This window comes from Eutrigla gurnardus, assembly GCF_963514095.1.
Source record: "Eutrigla gurnardus genome assembly, chromosome: 3".
In the NCBI taxonomy this organism is placed as follows: domain Eukaryota; kingdom Metazoa; phylum Chordata; class Actinopteri; order Perciformes; family Triglidae; genus Eutrigla; species Eutrigla gurnardus.
Window position 1 is genome coordinate 8,113,067 of NC_139917.1, and position 21,525 is coordinate 8,134,591.

General features: G+C 43.3%; 2 protein-coding genes across 2 annotated transcripts in view; one reads left to right on the top strand and one right to left on the bottom strand.

The window, feature by feature from the left end:
* The first annotated feature begins 3,815 nt into the window (after positions 1 to 3,815).
* Positions 3,816 to 17,946, top strand: haspin (histone H3 associated protein kinase). The gene is made up of 15 exons (XM_084006057.1): positions 3,816 to 4,232; positions 8,263 to 8,409; positions 8,581 to 8,733; positions 9,334 to 11,206; positions 12,518 to 12,662; positions 12,795 to 12,946; positions 13,046 to 13,234; positions 13,805 to 13,890; positions 13,977 to 14,039; positions 14,123 to 14,214; positions 14,354 to 14,433; positions 14,984 to 15,072; positions 15,800 to 15,942; positions 16,044 to 16,146; positions 17,514 to 17,946. Exons 1-15 carry the CDS (start codon positions 4,063 to 4,065, stop codon positions 17,713 to 17,715), a joined length of 3,687 nt encoding a protein of 1,228 aa, XP_083862183.1. The 5' UTR covers positions 3,816 to 4,062; the 3' UTR covers positions 17,716 to 17,946.
* Positions 17,947 to 19,736: 1,790 nt separating this feature from the next.
* The window catches only part of fam184b (family with sequence similarity 184 member B), a 24,540-nt gene continuing 22,751 nt past the window's right edge, over positions 19,737 to 21,525 (bottom strand). The window contains exons 17-18 of the mRNA XM_084002080.1: positions 21,208 to 21,525; positions 19,737 to 20,364 (exon numbers count right to left, since the gene is read on the bottom strand). The exon at positions 21,208 to 21,525 is cut by the window's right edge and continues 83 nt beyond it. Of these exons, the coding sequence (XP_083858206.1) occupies positions 20,292 to 20,364; positions 21,208 to 21,525 (391 nt within the window). The 3' untranslated portion in view covers positions 19,737 to 20,291. The remainder of the gene's footprint in view (positions 20,365 to 21,207) is intronic.

The window sequence follows — 21,525 nt, forward strand, 5'->3', positions numbered from 1 at the left end:
ACCGGGGGACGCTGCTCCGGAAGCAAACGCTCCTCTGTGATTTTGTTTTCACCTACTTCATCCTTTATTACAAAGGCCTGCTTTAAAATAATTAAACACAGAAAAGGACATTTGTAAATTGCAATTGTTTATGCTTTAGGAAGTTAACAATTAACAATTCTTAAACATGATGATAACATGATGATATAATATAATATATATTGTTATAATTATATATTGTATACAATAATTACAATTACAATAATTACATCAATATTTGATATGAAGATATTTAGGCTAATACAAACGAGATACAAACAACAAAAGATGCAGCATACCATCAATTTGATCATAACGAGATCACTTCTCATTTATAAACCCAACGAATCAGCCTACAGATAAACACTATCTTCATTCTGTAGTGATTGTAATACAATATTGACATAATAATAACAACAATAACAATACTAATAAAAGGAGCAAGATGACTTATTGACTTCTTGTATTGGTAATAGATTCATAAAGCAACAATCATTTGATTTCTCAGTGTCCCTAAAGCCCACTGATAACTGAACAAAACAAACCAACACATGTGGAAGCGTTTTGTAAGTAAAGCAGCCTTTTGTTGACAAGGAATAATAAAAAATGTAGTCGCAAATCTTGTTTGGGGAGATTTCATTTGACAGGATTGGTAAAAAAAAAAAAAACAGTAACAATATGTATAGCTTAAATCAATTACCTGAAAATGCAAGTTAAAATCTTTGTACTTTTGGCCTAATTGAGACCTGGCAGTATTCAGGCTCAAAAGGCAAGAGGAGTCGTGTTCACTTTATGGTAAATATTCTTCTGGTTGAAAACATCAAATCTCATCAGGCTGTTCAGGAGGAGCATATGAGATGCATCAGTATGTTTGATCTACTTTCAAGTCCCTGCAAGATGATTGCCATAGCATACAGAAATAATGGTCACAGCAAATCAAGTATATAGTGATAGAGTATTTAAAAGCAAACAATGCCAGAAAGGTTTAGATGGAGAAGATTCATATATCAGAGAAGAGCCCAGCTGGCCAGCATCCGTATTTCACAGTGTTGATGAAGGCGTCATTGACATCTCAGAGAAAATGGTGTAATGATGTAGCAGAAACACACCAGTGGCTTCCAAAGCATTAAACCTTGAACTAGATATTGATAATTTTGCATTGATGAGGTCGACCATCCTCTTTTATCTGTTCTTGCTTCTGAGTGCATCACAATGACATCACAACGTTTACTGATCACCTGACAGCCGTAAATGTGAACTATTGACTTGATGGTAATTCCAGTTGGAGTGTGAATGAACAATTATTGTGAATTATGTCCTACAGTTGTCTGCAGCTGTGGATGCTAACGTTATTCAGGCCTCGCATACAGAATCTCTCTGAAACTTCACCTCGCCCAATCCCAGTGTCCCCCTAAGGTCTTAAACCCTGAACCGTCAGGGACTTCACTGACGTGACTTGGTTGAGTGTGAATGACTGAAATGTCTTGAAATATGAATGGGACAGCACTTTCCAGTGACATATTACGTAACATCGAGGCAACAAAAACATGGTATCTATCTATTATTATTGGCTGTTATTTTAGGTCAAATAATTATGTTTTTGTCAATACAGCTTCAATAAGAAGTGGTGGAACAAACTCCCGACTAATGTCAGGACAGCAGAGTCATTTGCCATCTTCCGAAAATGGCTCAAGACTCACCTGTTCAGACTTCACCTCGACTCTACATAGCATGACCCACTAACCCCCCCCCCCCCCCCAAAAAAAAAACCCAAAACAAACAAACTACTACTACTTTACTCCGACGAGGACCTAACACTTGTTCTATTTTTAGCTCTTACTTTATCGGCAATGATACGTTGTGGTTTCTTTGTTTCCTTCTTTTGACAAATGTACTTATTGTAAGTCGCTTTGGAGCGTCTGCTAAATGACCTAAATGTAAATGTAAATGTAAGAAATTAAAATAAATCATTGTGTGTAATGTAGTCTACGCTCACATTCCTCTGATTTGATGTAGATTATTTTCCATCTGCAGAAATGCAGACAGAAAGTGTCCATAAAGGGCTCAACATGTCTGTGTCCTCAAGTCCTCAAGCACTCAGTGACATGACAGAGGGGACAGAACTAAACCCTCACAGACTTTACCAGAACGCATAGAAGTTAAGCATAATCACCAGGAGATGACAATGATGACCTTGATTCTGAATCACACCTGCTAGGTTAAATGAAGATGCTCCACCTTGGATGTCTCCTGCTGTCATGTCTCCTGCTGTCATGCTGGTTTTAGCCTTAGTTGGCCTACAGACTGTAGTTAAGTAAACTCATGCGAGGGAATGTCGCCACCTTCTGGTGCAGCTAGTAACTGCACCTCATAGTTGTGGATTTTTTCCCCAACTGAACTGCTGCAGTACGAATTGGACATTCGACACGTCAATCTAAACCGATAAACAAAAAATTATGAGGTAACATTGAAATATGTGTTTACAGTGTAAATTATGCATATATGCAAATCGCTCTGTCATTTTGTAGATGTGACCCCACACAACACAAATGAAAAAATAAAAACAACATGTATGTGGATGGTGAAATATTTTTAGATCGTGGTGGACATTTGTGAGTTGTCTTCTGTGGGTTACAAATATTAAAGTCAAATAAAAACTATAACCATGCACATTGCCACCTCATACAGTATAGTGCAGTGGCCTTCAGCCTAAAGAAATGGTGACACCTGGTGGTTGGACCTTTTTACGGCATTGTCTGTTATGGTCACACTGTATGTCAGAAGATTGGATTCACATTATTGTCCATTTTGTGTCAGTTTTAGTCCCTATTGTAGTGCAATAACTAAAACTTACGCAGGACAAATATTCAAGAAGTGCCTAAACAACACAGTTGTTCAACGTTTTACTCCACAGCGAATACATCTCTGCATTGATCTTGACATAACTTGAAGGTCTAGGTTTGGTTGTGGTTGCAGCACATTAATGAATGGATGAGTGGAGTGCATGCAAAAGTGCGGAGGGTTACGCTTTCATGCATCAAATTATTTAAAACGTAGGCTTTAGTTCAGGGGCTGCACGGTGGTGTTGTGGGTAACACTCTCGCCTCACAGCAAGAGGGTCCTGGGTTCGATTCCCGGGTCGGCCCGGGTTCCTTCTGTGTGGAGTTTGCATGTTCTCCCCGTGTAAGCGTGGGTTCTCTCCGGGTTCTCCGGCTTCCTCCCACAGTCCAAAGACATGCAGGCTGGGGATAGGTTAATTGATGACTCTAAATTGCCCGTAGGTGTGAATGTGAGTGTGAATGGTTGTTTGTCTCTACATGTCAGCCCTGCGATAGACTGGCGTCCTGTCCAGGGTGTACCCTGCCTTCGCCCAATGACAGCTGGGATTGGCTCCAGCCCCCCCGTGACCCTAAAATACAGGATAAGCGGTAGAAAATGGATGGATGGATGGATGGATGGCTTTAGTTCAATAATAAAAATGAAAGTGAAAACAACTTAATCTCGTTTGCTTGTGAGCTGTAAAAATACATGTATTCACAGCCTCCTGTAAAAACTTAAACTTTGATGTAATGTAGTTATTCAACAAACAGAAACGTCTCATGCAGATTTGTGTTATACTGCATATTGCAACTCATTACACGTACAGTTAATGCAAGGAGATGCTGTTCCCTCCTCTCTCCTTCGTCTCCGAGCTGTAACCCCTCCGATCCGCCAGGTGGCGGTGTCGCGACGCCTTCGCCGGTTGTTGACCAATCATCGGTGCCCAGGAGTTTGAACAAGAAGCGGGTCCAGCGGATTCGGATTGATTTGGGGTAAACGTTCACACAACGCTATTGATAATAGAAACCGCTTAAAAGAGCTAGCTGTATTGAGTTTCGTCGTAAGGGCGTTTATAAAATCAGCACAATTAGCAATAGCTCGAGCTAACTGGCTAAACTTGGCTGATGGATGTTAGCGTTGGGCTCATCTGGCTAACGTTAAATGCTTCAAACAGTCATCTGCCCGTTTATATAAGTTTATTTCATTAGCAGAGTTTTATCCGTCATGTCAACCATGAAGGCATTAAAGCCGGTATTTTTGAAGACATACGGCAAGGATACGCGAAAGCTGCCCACCTGGTTGTCACCGGAAAACCGCAAGCAGGCCTTCGACACCACCCGGTCCACGGACGGAGACGGCTCCGTCTACGAGCCCGCAAAACCCGCGAGGAGAAGGTGTGTTCACGTCGGCTAGTTCTTCACATTTTTGGGGCTCAAATGCTTAGCTTATTTAATGGCTTTGTTGCTGTAATGGCCGAGGATGTGTAAACACGTTCTTACTGTACATTTGACAGTGTTTGTTTCTCTCACACGACTAAAAACAAGGACAACACAATGCAACCTAAATATCTGACTACTGTGTATGTAGATGTTTGTATGGACACACGTTACTAACATGTTTAAGAGCAGTGTGTATTTAAACTGGTAAAGTGGATGCTTGGTGTTATTGCCTTTATTGCACAGGTACTTGTAGGGACTGATGTTAACTGTGCGTCAGAGTGATGGGGATTTTATATCAGCAGGGTGGATGTTATTGTCACATTGTTTTGCTCATCATTTAAAAACAAATTTCAGAGTCAGACACCAGATGTATTATTTACATTAGTAATAGGTTTGGCCCCAAAAGTAGATTAATTCAATGATCAAAGCTATATTTGTTGTAATTAAATACTGTTGAAACAATTCCCACCCAAATGCCTTTCAAGCACAAGTGACCCTCGATCATTAGTGAGTCGTCATTATTATTGATCGATTAATCATCATTATTATTGATTGAGGTTTATGTTTGTACGTCACTGATTCTTAAGATAAGGGACAAAACATGTCCCACATCAAAATGTTGCAATTTGTCTTAAAAAACAATAATTATTTATTTTAAAAAGGCTTTAAAAATTGGATATGAAAGACTTTTGTATGTGTACACCCTTAGTTTTGTATTTATTTATATTATTTCATAGTAATTTGATAAAATACCGGCACTGTACTATGAAAACCCATGCAAATGAACTCGTCCTCTGTAGAGGTCACAGTATCAAACTGCCGAAAATAAGTGTTTTAAAATGTCCAAATATTAATGAGGTTAATTGTATGGCTTAATAAAATACCACAAAACATTTAAAGTGGACATTCCATTATGTTATACATTTACCACAGTTTATCCTTAATTCATGTCAACTCCGTAAGATATTTTTCAAATTCTAAATAAATCAGGGATGTTTTGGTCAGCCTTAACCCTGAGGACCCCATTTGACTCCTTCCTGCTGATGGATGCAGCAGTCCAACACATGGTCTTGTAAGTTTTACATTTTTAAAAATATTCAGCAAACAAGTTGAAATCTCTGTGGTCACAGCTAGTGTGTGTCAACACTGTCTTCAAATTAGGGGTGATTTCAATCAATAATTTTGAAATAAAAGTTGGTCATTAGGTTTAGTTTAGTGGCAGCTGACAACTGAGAAAAATCTAAATGGCTACCATTTACTAGATATGAGTAACATGTCATTTTTTCAACTCCGTCAGATATTTCGTCTGACGGTGTTGACATGTGAGCTGACGGAGTGGAAAAGTGCTCCCAAGTCCTTATTAATTAATGCATAACAACTACATAACATGATAATATAATCTAAGTAAACATTTTGATTGAATTAAAGGTGACATATGATGACAAAACCCACTTTTTCTGGACCCACCTCCCCATCCTCCGCTCATTAGAGCATTCATAATGTCTTCTTGGAGATCCGCCCAGTATGTCTGCCCAGTATTTGTATGCAGAAACAAAGTCCTAAGTTACAGCGATGATGGTGTGTTTTTTTTCTGATAAGACCAACCGTTTTGTCAGAAACAGCCCAAATGTGAGACCAGCGCAGAAGCAGAAAATGGCTCTTTTTCTCCACGTCTCTGTCTCCCTTAGCCTGGTGGGGACTTCAAGTTGCCACGGTAACCCTTTAACTGAGTCTCAGGCCACAGCTACAGTTAAAGGGATAGTTCACCGCCACGCAGGTGGTCTAGTGTTTAGAGCACATGCCATGTACGCATGTACCCATAGCGGACCCTGGTTCGAATCCTGACCGGAGGTCCTTTGCTGTAAGTCACATCCCCCTCTCTCTCCCATGTTTCCTCTCTGACCACTGCTAAATAGAAAGCGTCTATTCCAGAAGAAAAAAAACAAAACAAAAACAAAGGGACAGTTCAACATTTTGGCAAATTGGCCCATTGCCATAATCCCTATAGTCACAGCAGTAGGTTCGTTACCTTTATTTGTCGGAGTAAACTATTTTTAGCTGCTCAGAGCTTTGCTACAGAGGCTAATGGGATTTCCTGGTTTCCCTCATCAAACGCATCAAATACACAATCCAACAACTCCAAAATGCTTTCGTGGACAAGTTGTGACCTGCACATTCACCACGCTATGTGATGAAAATGTAACGTTACGAGACGGAGCTGTTTTAAAGGTAAATTCATGTTTTTCAGCAAACAGTCTCTGTATTTGCCTCTATAACAACTCCGTCTCGTTTGAAATCTCTGAAGAATCTCATCATAATGTACACACTCCGGCATTAGCCCCTGTGGTCCGTTCAAAATTTCCCCAGGAACATTTTGACATTTTCATGTGTGCCTTAAAGATCCTGTGACCAGGTCCTCCTTGTACCTTTTCATTTTTTTTCATGTTTATACAAAAATGCATATTTCTGTTGTGCAATTGACTGGGTTCATACATGAAAACACCAACTTATCTACATGCATCAGTGTCTTTTGTGCACAAAACCACTGATTGTATATATAAAAATGAAAATAATACTCAACGAAATGAAGGTAATTTAAATTGGCTCATTTCAAAACAATGGGAAATAATATTAAAAGTGTATATAATGCAATTTATCACTTAAAGGAGTCATAACCTGGTTTTATACGTATCCAGCCCCCCTTGGATCGCTTTGGATCAATTCGTAAAACTTATTAGAAAAAAAAAAAAAAAATTTAATCAAACATTGAGCTTGTTCTGACCCTTTTTCGTACCGCGATTTTATCACGCGAGATTACGCGCGAGGTTTTGACTGGTCCGGATGTGCATTGTATAATATGTAATGAGGCGCGCGTTGATTCGCCGCAGGAAGGACAGAGCCGGGGGGGCTTGCCTGCATGCAGACTCCAAAACATAAACAGCCCCCTGTCATGGCGCACACACTAAATGACGAACCTTACGGAATTCAGGCATTTATGTACGAACCAGAGTCGGAACCCGAACCGGAGAGTGAAGAGCCAGAGACGGTTGAAGAGACACGTTTACAGCAGGACGTCAGGTAGCGGACGGGGGGGGGTTGGGTGGTGAAAGAGGGGTGGGCTTATGCAAGTAGCCTCCACGGTGACGTCACCGTAGGCGCAGAATCAAAATCTCGTGCTTTAGGAATGCACACCCTTGTGTGCTATTCCTGTTCGGAAAAAGAGCAGAAGCGAAAAAACGGCGCCACTTTCAAACTCCAGCCTTTCAGGCAAGTTTCAACTGAGGTCAAACACAGATATGCATGTTTTAACAAGAGAAATTGCGATTTCCTGGTGATGACTCCTTTAAGCTTGTTAAGGCACACCATTTCTACACACTTAAAGACTTCACAGTGTTGGTGAATTGATCAAACACGAAAAAAACATATTTTCATGTGTCCGACGGAGTTGACAAATGTCAAGTTACTCACTGAGTAAATGTCAATTTTTATAAAAATTGGTTAAATAAATTGCCTGTTCCTTTTCATGGTAGATAGATGAGACCTGTGTTTATGAAGATATCCAATTCAAATTAATGTGGCATTGATTTTTTGTTTGTCACTTTTCAAAAGTACTTTTGTCCCTAATCTCAAGAATCAGTGACGTACATACATACATACATACATATACGTACATACATACATACATGCATACATAAAGCTATGACAAAGCTCTGTCCTTTACTAAGGGACTCTGTGTTCCCCAAGGAATATTGGCTGATATATCATTCATCTTTTAAGATGTCAAAAGTCATAATCTCACTCAAGAATTCGTTATTGGACTGGCTGGAAGCAATCACATGTTTGCAGAGAAAACAGAGAGCTGTGGACAGCCTAGTTCACTTGACAGAAGTGAGTTAGCGACCAAAATACCAGAGACAACCATTCAAGGCCATTTATAGTTTAAAGTGTTTTCTGACCTGCTTGTTTCATGTTCTTTCGGCCGCAGAGAGAAGAGGACTACTGTTGCTCGTCGTAGAACGGGGCGTCCTGCCAAGAGAGAGGCCGTGCTGTGTCTGGCTGAGAAGAGCTGTGATGAGGAGACTCCAGCCTCTCCCTCCTGTCCTCCGCCTGCTCAGCAGAGAAAAACCACCAGGTCTGTCAATAAACATGTCATAATGTCCTTCATGTGCATTTTGTAACAAGAAAAGTGTTCTTAGTTAACAATTATAGATTCTTTCCATGATTTTTCCTGACCTACTTGCTCATGCCCCACCCTTCCTCCGCTCATCGGTTTGGTTTGGATCTTATTTCTCTTCATCATTAGAGTGAAGAAGGCCAGCGTCGCAGACAGCAGACCATCACGTCTTGCCAAGAGAAAAGCCGTGTTGTGGCTGTCGGACGCCAGCAGCGATGAGGAGAACATCAGCCGGCCCTCTCCTCCCGGTCCTCCGCCCGCTCAGCAGAGCAAGACCACCAGGTCTGTGCCCAAACCACATTATGAAAACACATGTGCACACAGCAAATCCAGCTGTTTTCATCAGTTCCCACAATGCCCACCATTCATTGAGAATGCTGCCCTTTAAGTTTTCTGATATTGGGCTGTTTAAAATAAATATATATATTAAATAATGACCCAAATAATATATGTTTCCCAGAAGACGACAGACACCATAACGCCTTCAAATCCAGTTTATTTTAATTTCAAAAAGAGGCACTCAAAGTAAGTACTCCTGTTTAATTAGCTGCAGAGTGTCTGCTGCATACAACTACCATTGGTACTAGCTGATGTAATCAAATGTCATATTTATTTTCCAGGAAAATACAATATTGGATTTTGATATAAAAATATGAAGAAATAGATTTTCTTTCTTTTTGGGGGCATTTTTTGTTAAATAGGTGAACAGCAGAGGATGTGATCTTAAAGGGTTAAAAGGGCGTTCTTCATTTCATCTAGAATTTAAACACATGAATCTGACCCCACCACTAACGCGGCTTCCTGCGTTGTTTTTATGCAGAGCTGTTAAGTGTCCTCTGTAACTACGGTAACCATTGGCTTTCTTCCTCTTCTTTTACTCAGTGGTCATCTTCGTTCTTCCAGCCGCTTTGTAACCCAACGCAGACGTGCTGCTGCCTGCAAACCCAAACTCCCAAAAGCAACATTCAACACCCTCAACTCTTCAGACGACTTCACGACCAGAGCCTTTGTTCCCAGGAGGACTCTTCGGGCTGTGCGGACGAGGGTCCCCCCGTCGTTTGTGTTGTCGAGTGCGGAGAACTCGGTGAATGCTGCGGGGACGGCCGGCTTCGACACCAACCCCTTCCGAGAGATATCGCTCAACGAGTCGATGGATCACAGCCTCGGACCCTGCCCCAGGAAACCCATCTTTTGTTCCACACCCTCAACAGGCTCCTTCGGCAGACGGCCACGCCTTAAACCTTTATCCATCAGCAATCAGTCCCTCGCCCCTCCGTCCACGTCGGTAAGCTGTATAGGTGTGGTCAGCCCATTCCAGGACGATGTGGAATCATCAGGGTCACCCGTCTCCCCAACACATGCTTCACCACCCATTGGGCTTCATTCTGAGGAGAAGCCGCAGTCGAGCAACGGGGACCAAGATCCAGACCTGCACCACCACAAAGAACCTTCTGATGATTTGTTTGTGGAGCCCAAGCGCACCAACACGAGAAGGAGCTGTAGGGAGGAAGGCATAAGCCACCACGAAGACATGGAATCCAAGAATGTTGGGGAATTGGCAAGTCTGTATCTGCTGTCTCCAGACGACAGTGAAAGCAGCAGCCGTTTTGTGTCTGCGGCAGCAGGAGGGTTGGAGTGGCTGATAGAGGCTCTGAAGGAGAAGTGTTTGACCGGGAGGTGCACCGTGCAGCTGGAAAGATTGGGCAGCCTCGCCGAGTCTCAGCTGTGCAGCCACAGCACGTACTCATCCTGTCTGGGACTGTCAAGCTCAGCCGGACATAAAGATGAGCCTCCTCTGTCTGTGGACAGCTGTCAAACTATTGAGCATTCATGTGACTATTTCCACTTGGTAAAAAGTTCAGAGTCTTCTGAACATGTGGCTTCAGTGACTGAAAGCCAGAGCACTAACGCACAACACTCAGCCACACAGGAATCCATGGAGCAGTCAGCATCAGTCCTCCTTGTTGAATCTACTCGCCACAAGGATGACAGCGCTGAGTTTCTCCTGGATACGCAATTAGCAGCCTGTTGGCCAATCAATCACAGCTCTGTGCAAACGCTCTTGGCTGTGGCGTTAAAGGACGAATGTCTCACTAACAAATGCACCGTTCAGCTGAAAGAAATGGCTTTAACACAACAGAAGTCTGAAAATGATCAAAGAGAGAGAGTGGTGGCGTCCGTGAACAGCAGCAGCCTGGGAGCTCAGACGCTGTTGAGTCGCCCGGGAAAAAAAGGAAAGGCAGCGGCCCTCGCAACGACGCTGAAGGAGAAATGTCTCAGTGACAAAGTCAGCGTTGAGATAAAGAGACTAACTTTCTCACAGCCGAAAGACATTCTGCAGCTCAAATCCACAGAACTTAACACAGCCACAGATTCAGCCAGCGACGACCAGAGCAGGCACGGCCACCAGCCTGAGAGCGCCGCGCATCACGGCGACAAAGACACTTCTGTCATGAACGTCAACGTGAGGAAGAGAGGCTCTGCCAGCTTTGAAGACAACCTTGCTCCAGACAAGGAGGAGGTGAAGAACGTTCCCCACAAAAGAAAGAAGACTCTGGCTCCTAAAGACAAGAAAAGGAGGAAGAGCACGCCCAAGGACCGGTCCGGGACGACCAGGAAGGCGAGCGTGAGCGGTCTGAGCACGAGTCGCTGGAAAAACTCGGCCGGTGGCAGCATGCACATGGCCAGGAGCAGGACCAAGACTGTGGACTGCAGCATCAACGAGCTGATCCCCACACAGCACAGACAGCCATGGGTGAGAACAGTATGCACACGAACACAGCACGCCACTGCTCGATGCTTATTCAATGAATGCCTATTTACACGCTTTAATTGACAGTTTAGATTGTTGGCGAGCCGTCGTCAGGCAAAACAAGCAATTTGGAGACTCAATTCTAGCGGAACGAGCGATGGACCTTTCAACTAAATGATTTCAACAAATGTTTTTGTTGAAATCATTTAGTGTCAGCTGCGACTCCCCTGCAGTGTTCATCAATGTGGCTGTCAGAAAGATTCAGTCAGGCAGGTTTCAACACCTGTATGCAACCCCAGTTCATCAGCAGGGTGCCTATAAATAATGTTTTCATGTGGGGAGAGTTTTTAGGGATTCTTGGTGAACAGGATATTTAGCTTCACCTTCATGTTTCCTCCTGTGGCTGCCTGCAAATCTATTGTCAAATCTATATTATCTGAGACAGTGTATACCCATTCTGTGTGTCAGAAATGTCTCAACTGAAAGACTGTTTGTACATTAGGCGTCGGACGGTATGTACATTTAATGTTGAGATTATCATGGCCACAATCTTATCCCAATCATCATCAAATATGCTTAAAATGGCACTAAAACAAACTCTCATCACTTTACCTTACATTTAAGAAACCAGTATTTTATATTTGAATGCATCAAACATCCTTCTGAGTGAACAATCTTAAATAAGGTAATCATCAATCATAATGTTCCCCATGCATAAATAAACAGTGATATTTGATATACACGATTATCCCGAATACGGTAATTCACCACAATTAACTTATTGTGAGTGTTTTTAATCCAGGTCCGTGATTAAATCCTGTATCGTCCCATCCGTATACAGTATGGTAACAGTTCAGTTCATTTTCATCTATGAATTAGTTTTAGAGATGTTGTTTTACCTTACACAGAAGAGTGATCCCTGGCTTCCACACCGTCATGCATACAGTACAGCTCATTACTTCAACCCTGTATCACATCAATACTCTGTATCAGGTAACGCATCATTAGTTCAAAGTTCATTTAAAAAACTACTGGTTAACATCATAGACCACATATAGTTTTCGTTCATAAAATCAACCTTCACCCTCCTGGGTTTTTTATTTACCTTCAATTGAAATGAGTTCCTTGACGGTAAAGAATATGGCATTTGCTCATTAACAATGAGTGAAAAACTGTGTTTAACGTGAGTTTAAGAAGTGTGTCTTGTTTTTGCTTCCACTACAATCTACCAAACTGTAATTCAATGTTAATTGTCTGGAAGGATTTAAAATGACGTGATCATTTGACAAAGTGTGACATGCATCCTGTGTGTAGGTGCCGTTGGGCTCCACCGTGAATTTCTCCACCCCGCTGAGAGCAAGTCGCCTCAACCTCTCGTCCCTATTGGCTGACTTGACACCAAACACACACACCTGGAGTCGACTCAAAGCTGCCCTCTCTGTTCATCGCAAGAGCCGGGGTAACACACACACACACACAACAACAACACACTCGCAGGACGTTGTCATTTTTCCTTCAGCTTTTTCGGACTTATGCCATTATTAAATGTCATTTTACTGATTGATTTTCCTTGTGTCTTCCCCCTCATTAGCACGTCTCACACCAGGCAGGTGTCATCAGCCCGTGTCGGTCACGCCTGGGAAAGCGGAGCTGGCAGACGTCAGCCAGGATCTCTTTGCCACACCCTTTAGATCAGCGCTCCCCAAACGCCTCCGGTCACAGCTGCAGAGCCGCGACTCTCCGGTACAGTCTAAGACTCGTACGACTTACATTGGACAGTGGATGGCTGGTTGCACTTGATGGGAACGTGTGTGTCTTGGTCCCTCCTGTCTTTTGTCCCAGGTTGTGTACGAGGACGCAGATCTGTCGGATGCAGAGAAGGTGTGTGCCGAGTGCAGCCAGCCGCGCCCTCTGCCTTGGGAGGCGTGTATACTCCCTGGACGGATGAAACAGTGTGTGAAGATAGGGGAGGGGACCTTCGGGGAGGTGTTCTCCACCACCAACGCTGCAGGAGACACTGTTGCACTCAAAGTACGTGGGTGCGTGCGTGCGTGCGTGCGTGTGTGTGTGTGTGTGTGTGTGTGTGTGTGTGTGTGTGTGTGTGTGTGTGTGTGTGTGTGTGTGTGTGTGTGTGTGTGTGTGTGTGTGTGTGTGTGTGTGTGTGTGTGTGTGTGTGTGTGTGTGTGTGTGTGTGTGTGTGTGTGTGTGTGTGTGTGTGTGTGTGTGTGTGTGTGTGTGTGTGTGTGTGTGTGTGTGTGTGTGTGTGTGTGTGTGCGTGCGTGCGTGTGCGTGTGGGGGGGGGGGGGGGATTGTGTGTCTTTTACTGACTCACTGACCCACTTCCTTACTTACCCATACCTACTTCCTTGCATACTCACACATTCACTTACTTACTCACCTACTCAATACTTGATTGACTCTTCATCCTTCATATATTCATACTACACTTGAAAATAACAACAATGGCAAAACAATGCAAATGTTGGATTTAAACCTGCCTAATGCCAATAAACCACGTATCTGTTCAGATACAAGGATTTGCTTTAAATGTTCAATGAAATGTGTGTATTGTGTGATAAATGGTGGCTCCTGTCTTGCCAGGTCATTCCAGTAGAGGGCAGTGAGAAGGTGAATGGAGAGGACCAGAAGACCTTTGGAGAGATTTTACATGAGATCATTATCTCAAAGTAAGTAGTACACTACCCCATCATAATGATGGTGTTACCACACAAGTAGTTGAGCTAAACAACACTGTGTTGTTGTGTTCTGCCAGGGAGCTGAGCAGCCTCAAAGACGAGCAGCAGAACAAGACTCACGGATTTATTGGACTCAACGAGTAAGTGACTCTCTCCAGTTTGTTTTTTGTCCGTCAGTGTCTCAGTAGGTTTGAGTGTTAATACGACTCCACTTCCCTCCCAGTCTCCACTGCGTTCAAGGCTACTACCCCCCTGATTTCCTGGATGCTTGGGACACCTTCGACCAGCAGAAAGGCTCTGAGAATGACAGACCAGGTCAGCCAGAGAAACGCCTGTTCATGTTCACGTCAACATGTCAAATATGCGTGTGCATGCTGGCAACAGAAGAGGTGTGAAAATGTTACAAGCTTCAAAATGTTACATGGTCTGAATTGTGTTTTCTGTCTCTGCTTAGATTTCTTTGGGAAGGATCAGTTGTTCTTAATCCTGGAGTTTGAGTTTGGAGGCAGCGACCTTGAGAACAGCAATGGAACGGTAGGCAAACATCAGAGTAACGGCTGTTTAATGTCTCCCCTCTGTGCCGTACCGCGTCTAGCTGTGATGATGAGCATTCATCAGTCATTCCAGTGACTGCATCCCTTTCTGTCTCACTCTGCAACAGCTGAAACTAACTAACACACTGAGACTGAGCTCCCGCCCATTTGAGATCCATGTTTACTGCTGAAGTGCACTTTTCTTTTAGTATTGTATCTGCTCCTCAACTTCTATGTCTTTAGAAGTTGAAATTCTTGCCAGTTTCACTCCTGAAGCCCGAGTTTCACTCATATCACTTGCTCCCAAACTGTACAAATGGCCTCAAACATTCATGAAGAGTCAATACACCTTAAAATGATACCGTGGATATGTGTGCTGGAGATGATGCTGAATGAACGAAGGAGCATTGAGAAGGAATGCTTCACTTCGGTAAAAGCGGTGCATTAATTGGAAAAGCTGTTTCTTTCCTGACGTTTAGCCTGTGAATTGTCTCATCATGGTGTGAGAGTACAAATCCGTCTTCAATTAAAGCCTTCATTGTGTTGTAAAGCTGACGTCGTTGCTGGTGGCAAAGAGCATCCTCCATCAGGTCACTGCTGCCATGGCCGTTGCTGAGCAGGAGCTACACTTTGAACACAGGTAAAGTACACTCACATGTATAGCACGTGATTAGGCGTGCAAGGATACCTGTATTTGTCCTGTTCGGTACAAGACGTTCTGTTCGGGGTGTGACATCTTTTCAGTAAACGGCTGTTTGTGTCGACTACAGACACTCTGGAGTTTTACCAGGAACGTTTTGGAAGCGCACCAGTTGTTAGGTGGAGCATGCTTATTGGTGTACCCTGGTTAATTACACTCAACAGACCATGAAACAGTGTGTCGACACTGTTGAACCGAAGTCAGGATTTGAGGATTCACTTCAATTGTTCAATTAAGACAGCATCACCGAAATGTGTTGATTAGCAGAACCTAACAAAAACAGACTGGACGGGGAGTCCTTCTCCTCACAGCGTTCAGACTCCTCCCACTGCAGGTTCACGCCATGACAAAGTAAAAACTAATGCTGTAAAGTCTTGAGCATTACAATTTCCAAGAGCCCAAAATGATACTCGAAAGTCTGATTTGTCAGACCAAAATGAATGTATATAGTAAATGTATTATCTTTAAAGACGTAGAAAACCAGCAAATCTTCACAGCTGAGAAGGTGGAACCAGATCATTTTTAGCCGAATTTCAAAATGTTTGTGGGTTCAGTAGCAGTGTTGTAAGCAGATGGGCGCAGGTGGTGTCAGTGTGATGGAGGAGTGTGGGTGTCTGGTAACGGGCTGTTCCTAACAGCAGCTTCCTCCCCCTGCTGGTCACTGCAGGGACCTCCACTGGGGCAACGTGCTGGTCAAAACCACTAAGCAGAAGACGGCCAGCTTCCTCCTCAACGGAGCAGTCCACTCTCTGGAAACTAAAGGGGTGCTGGTCCGCATCATTGACTACTCTCTCTCCAGACTAGAAATCGGTGGGATATCTTTTATCTCCCTGCTGTCATACTTTCTACACAAAGTATTTAGCCCTGTTGAAATCATGAGTACTAACCAGCATATGTTCTTCTCTCTGCAGATGATCTGACAGTATCTTGTGACATCTCCAACGATGAGGAGCTTTTCATGGGCCAGGGAGATTACCAGTTTGACATCTACAGACTGATGAGAGAGGAGAATGGGTCAGTGTATTTGTGTCTGTGCCAAATTCAGAAACGGCCAGCGTGCCTCAACATTAATGAATCAACACAGAAAGGTTTCACAGATGTAGTATTCTCCACAAAAAAATGTTTCAATGCGCACAAAATTAACATTACATAATAATACACATTTACAAAATGCTATACAAATCCACAGAAATATGCATTTGAAAGTATTTTCTTTTAATAAACATATTTATATGTTGTTACAAACTGCTTGTCCTGTGTGAACTGCATTAGTTCACCAAGGGTGCTCTGCCTTAAATAAGTACAACTTCTGAAAACAAAGGGAACAGTTACATTGATCACAGTCCTGCTGCCTGGTTTGAGATTATTCCTGTCGTGTCTCTTTTATACATACGGGCGGCAAAAATACTTCCACAGTGTATCCTCGCTCCTCGTCTCCTCCAGCTGCTTTTCAGGCACAGATATGCTGCTTGCCAGCGGAGGGGTGATGATCTCCGGATCACGGGGGGACGGGAGACGTGAGGAAGCATACGTTAGAATGATGAAAAACACACCGCGTACCTGAGATTCTTTCCCCCTCCGTTTCCCACCCTGTCCATGACTATCCTTGTGGGGGCACGCTCATGTGATTCGCTGAAAAAGAAGGTGGCATCTGATTGGCTAGAAATAATTCCCTGTTTTGAAAAAAATGCATTTGTGAGTCGAGAGAAAAAACACATTCAGTGACATTGATGCAGCTTCAACAGTTTTTATATAAATGTAACAACATCCCAAAAATGCATATATTTGTGAGGCTTGTTTCTCTTTGTGTATTATTTTTACATTTATATACAACTATTTTGTGTGCTTTTGAAAATGATTGTTGTAATTCTGTGCATATGAATAGTAATCACAAAATCCATTTGTGAATCCTTCTGTGTGCATTAATTCATACCGAGACTCCATAAAGGATGCATGGAGCAGTTTAACAATGCACATAGAAAAAGAACCATATGTCGTTATTATTCACATATAATAGATTAAATGTGGAGTCCAGAAATACAAATCAGCTGATTAGTTTAGAATCCAGTTTCTTAATCTCACCAAACATTGTTTTTTTTGTATCATCTGTGGTTGGTGTGATTAGGATGGGGGGATTAGGATTCATTTTTCTGAGTCATGCAAAAAAAATGCAGTTCGGTCGGGCTGTATATTTTGTATATGTATATATATTCTTTAGCGCTGACACAGCACTCTTGAGATCTGGAGGGTAGTGCATTTCCCAAAATGTTGAAGCATTGCTTCATCCCCAGTCCCACTAGTGGTGGATAATGCTGCTCATCGACATGTCAGAGTGGTTGTGTTCCTGGTCTGTTAATGCGTCGCTGCTCTCTGCCTCTCAGAAATGACTGGAGCGACTACCACCCCCGTACCAACGTGCTGTGGCTCCATTACCTGTGCTCCAAGCTGCTGTCCATGAAGTACCGGGGCCCAGGAGGGAGGGCTGCCAAGGGCACGCGAGAGGAGCTCGCTCGTTTCCGTGACAACGTCCTCGGGTACAGCTCTGCCACGGAGGCGCTGCAAACCTGCCCCATGTTCCAGTAGTGTGTGAGAACCCAACACACGAACTACGAGGACACTCGCACCTTTTTTTTGTATGAAGAATCCTCAACGTATCTGGTTCATGACATGTTATTAAAGACGGTTATTGATCCCCTAAATGTACAGTGCATGTTTTGTTGTTTACTGATTTATTATACGTACATACATAAATACTGTAGATATGCAGAAAATAAATTGACAATAAAAAAATAATAAATAAAGTGCAGGGGATTTTTTTTAACACCTTCTGAGAATGGTATTGTACAATCTGGATTATTATTAAAGGGATTTGCTTGTTTATCAGTAAATCGAGAGGAAATTAGTTTCCAACTTTTCATAATAGACGAATGTATTTTCCTCTGTTGTGTATTTGTTACGTGAATGTCTTTTCCACTGTTGGATGAAGAAATTACATTTTAAAACAGGATGAGATGGTGAATATCCCTTCTACATTCGAGGCTTTAGATGATGATAATTTGCCAAAACCCAGCAGCTGTTGGCGACCACGGCCGGATGTTACGACACATCAAGCCTGGATGTGTCCCGAACATCTTGGGCCACGTTGGAGTCTTTCCTCCTGCTCCTTTGGCTGTGGCATTCTGCAGTCCTTGATGTTTCTTTCATGGTCTGGTGCAGGACCTTCTGTGGGTTCCTCGCTCTCTGCACTCAGCCTTGATGGTGGATGTTGCAGTAAAGCCACTGCAGCCTCCCTCCACTGGGCGCACTGTTGTTCTGCAGCCACGTTGTTCTGCCTCCTTGGACCAGAGTAGTGAATCAGATCTTTGGGTGGTGGTGACAATTCGTGATGGAATCTACATTTTAGTGAAGGAGTTATTGGTCAGGTATTTGATTTGCTGAATTAATCAACAAACGGATATTTCCAACTAGTTATATCATATTTTTCGTATTTGATGTATATCACAGGCTGCACGGTGGTGTAGTGGGTAGCACTCTCGCCTCACAGGAAGAGGGTCCTGGGTTCGATTCCCGGGTCGGCCTGGGTTCCTTCTGTGTGGAGTTTGCATGTTCTCCCCGTGTAAGCGTGGGTTCTCTCCGGGTTCTCCGGCTTCCTCCCACAGTCCAAAGACATGCAGGATGGGGATAGGTTCATTGATGACTCTAAATTGCCCGTAGGTGTGAATGTGAGTGTGAATGGTTGTTTGTCTCTACATGTCGGCCCTGCGATAGACTGGCGTCCTGTCCAGGGTGTACCCTGCCTTCGCCCAATGACAGCTGGGATCGGCTCCAGCCCCCCCGTGACCCTGAATACAGGATAAGCGGTAGAAAATGGATGGATGGATGGATGGATGTATATCACACTGTGATAGAGGACTTTAAATTACTGTATAAGTGGACGTAGTCATGGTGACGTCACCTGTTAGTTTGTGGACTACGGTTTGGAAGCCTTACTCTGCGTTTTGGCCATCACCATCTCAGAAGTTTTGCGGTCCATGAACAGAAGTGACCATATTTGGATTGTGGAGGAGCGACGGATGGATCTGATGATCACAAGCAGCAGAGCAGCAACCTTACTGGATCTGGATCCATCTGGATTCTGGTGTGAAACTGCTAACAAAGTTAGCTTCATAATTGAAGGTCAATTTTACAGCAAAGTGTTGAAGTCATCCTAGTAACTAATTGCACTGGTAAGTGACCTGTCAATCACCAGGTAGCCCCGCCCTAAATCCTCCCCTGCTTTCTGGTCTGTTGGACTCTAAATGGATCATCATTGACTAAATAAACACCAGGCTGGATTGAAGAAGACTTGAAACTAGAAATTGAGACCATGGACTCATAACTAATTTCATAATAAATCAAGTGAGAAGTAGAGTCATTTTCTCATAGATTTGCATTCAATCAGCCAGATGAGTCGCCCCCTGACGGCCGGTAGAGAGAATGCAGGTTTAAGTCACTTCAGCTTTGGCTTTACTTCTCAGAACCGGAGGCTGCTGCCTGCCGTCACCCTCTAATACAGGCATGTGATCCTCTGTTTCCTCGTGTTACAGTGTACAAAGAGGAAGCACTTACAAAACCAAAATATTTTATTCAATTTGTTCATTAAGATTATCATACATTTTTGCATTGAAACAAGCTTCATTTTGGTACGGTGAGTCGTGTGTGTCCGTTTTTGTCGAGGATCTTGATTGAATACGTTGAATGCTTCCATACTCGAAGAGACACTTGGTTGGTTGTTGGTTTCAAGGAAAGCACGTTTTCCTGGAATAATCCTGTGATGAGATTAGAGCAAAAGGTTGCTTTTTCTTTTAAAAAAGGAAGACTGCTTTAAAAACAAGAAAAAAGATATGGATACATTCCAAACTATACAAACAAGATCCGGCAGGCCTATGTTCTGAGACGAGGTCAGGCATGTGTTTGAGAAGCACTTTTTGGTTGAGCTTTGAGGCAATGTTTGAGATGGCCTTGCTGGTGATGAGCCCATATGTGTGTGTGTGTGTGTGTGTGTGTGTGTGTGTGTGTGTGTGTGGGAAGCTAACGGATGTGTATAAGAAGCAATGAACTGTATATGGAGATGAACTTGCAGCTGCTGTGCATGAGCATGTGTTCATGTGTGTTTGTGCTCAGAAGGAGAAGTATTTGGTGAACCACTCCTGTTTCAGCCCCTCAGTCCCCCTCTGCTCCAGATACGGGCCCCTACAACACACAGAGAAATACATCAGTCATAATCAATAATTACACTAAGAGCATAGTGCTTATTGGGAAACGAGTGACAAACTGAAGGGAAAACACACCTAAGCACTCATTACTGTGTTGCACTTATAGATGCTGCTCATGAATGTTGACCTTTCATGAGTATAAGACACCACAGTCATATCAGGTCAGTCAACTTGAGAGGCTGATCCAAGGAAAAAACATTCAAATATACATGTGTGTGTATATGCACATGTTAGGCTTAGGTAATCATCAAAAAGTGCTCATAACTCCTAAAATGAAATGTTTTTTAAAGTGAAATTGTGTCAAAATAAGAATTTGTAGCTTTTGTTTAGGTCTTCCTGCATAAATAAAGGATACATCAATTAAAAATATATATATATATATTTATTTCCTGTATCATTTAAATCAGGCTCTGTTTCTCACTTCTCTACCATGCTAGTGAGCTAAAAATTCACTTGTGTGACGACATTCATGATCGTCCCGCTAATTTAAAAAACAACAAAAAAAGGTCCCCAGGAATTATCACACAATGTTGCTATTTTTAAAAAGTCACTGATAAACGTTTTGCCTTTCTCTAAAAAAAGACGTGTTCTATCTGTGATTTAATGAAAGTTTTGACAAAATGTCAGTTAAAGGGATTAAAGTATGTTTTGCTGCCATTTTCATCGTCCCGTTTTTATGAAGCCAGTAAGCATGATACGATATGTTTGTTCTGAATTATTCCGGTTTGTGCTGCTGATTCCTGGTCGTGTGTTTGGTGTCAGGTGACGGTGGTATCGTGCACACTTTCCCCATTTCTTTTAGCCATTAAAACGCTCCTACCTGATTGATTGGGCCTGCAGGTGTTCATGTGGCTCCTGGCAGGACGGCGACACGTAGCGGATGCCCGTCTGCGGCGAGGGGCAGACGGGGAGTGGGGCGGTGGGCGCCGGGGTGGGGGGGATGCAGGAGGTCCGGGATCTGGTGGAGCGGGGGAGGGAGGGGGAGGAATGTTGGCTGAGGGAGAGGGAGGTGTGCTTGTGGGGGAGAGAGGAGGTGGAGTAGTGGGGGGAGGTCTGGGGCTGGGAGGTGGACTGGTGGGGGAGGGTTGAGGAGGAGTGCTGATGGACGGAGGAGGAGGAGGAGGAAGACGATGAGGAG

Bases quoted from the DNA above. Each gene is read 5' to 3' on its own strand.
- haspin (XM_084006057.1), top strand. From the start codon at position 4,063: ATGTCAACCATGAAGGCATTAAAGCCGGTATTTTTGAAGACATACGGC. The intron at 14,040-14,122 runs GTAAGTGACTCT...CTTCCCTCCCAG, and splicing joins GGATTTATTGGACTCAACGA to TCTCCACTGCGTTCAAGGCT. The intron at 16,147-17,513 runs GTCAGTGTATTT...TCTGCCTCTCAG, and splicing joins CTGATGAGAGAGGAGAATGG to AAATGACTGGAGCGACTACC.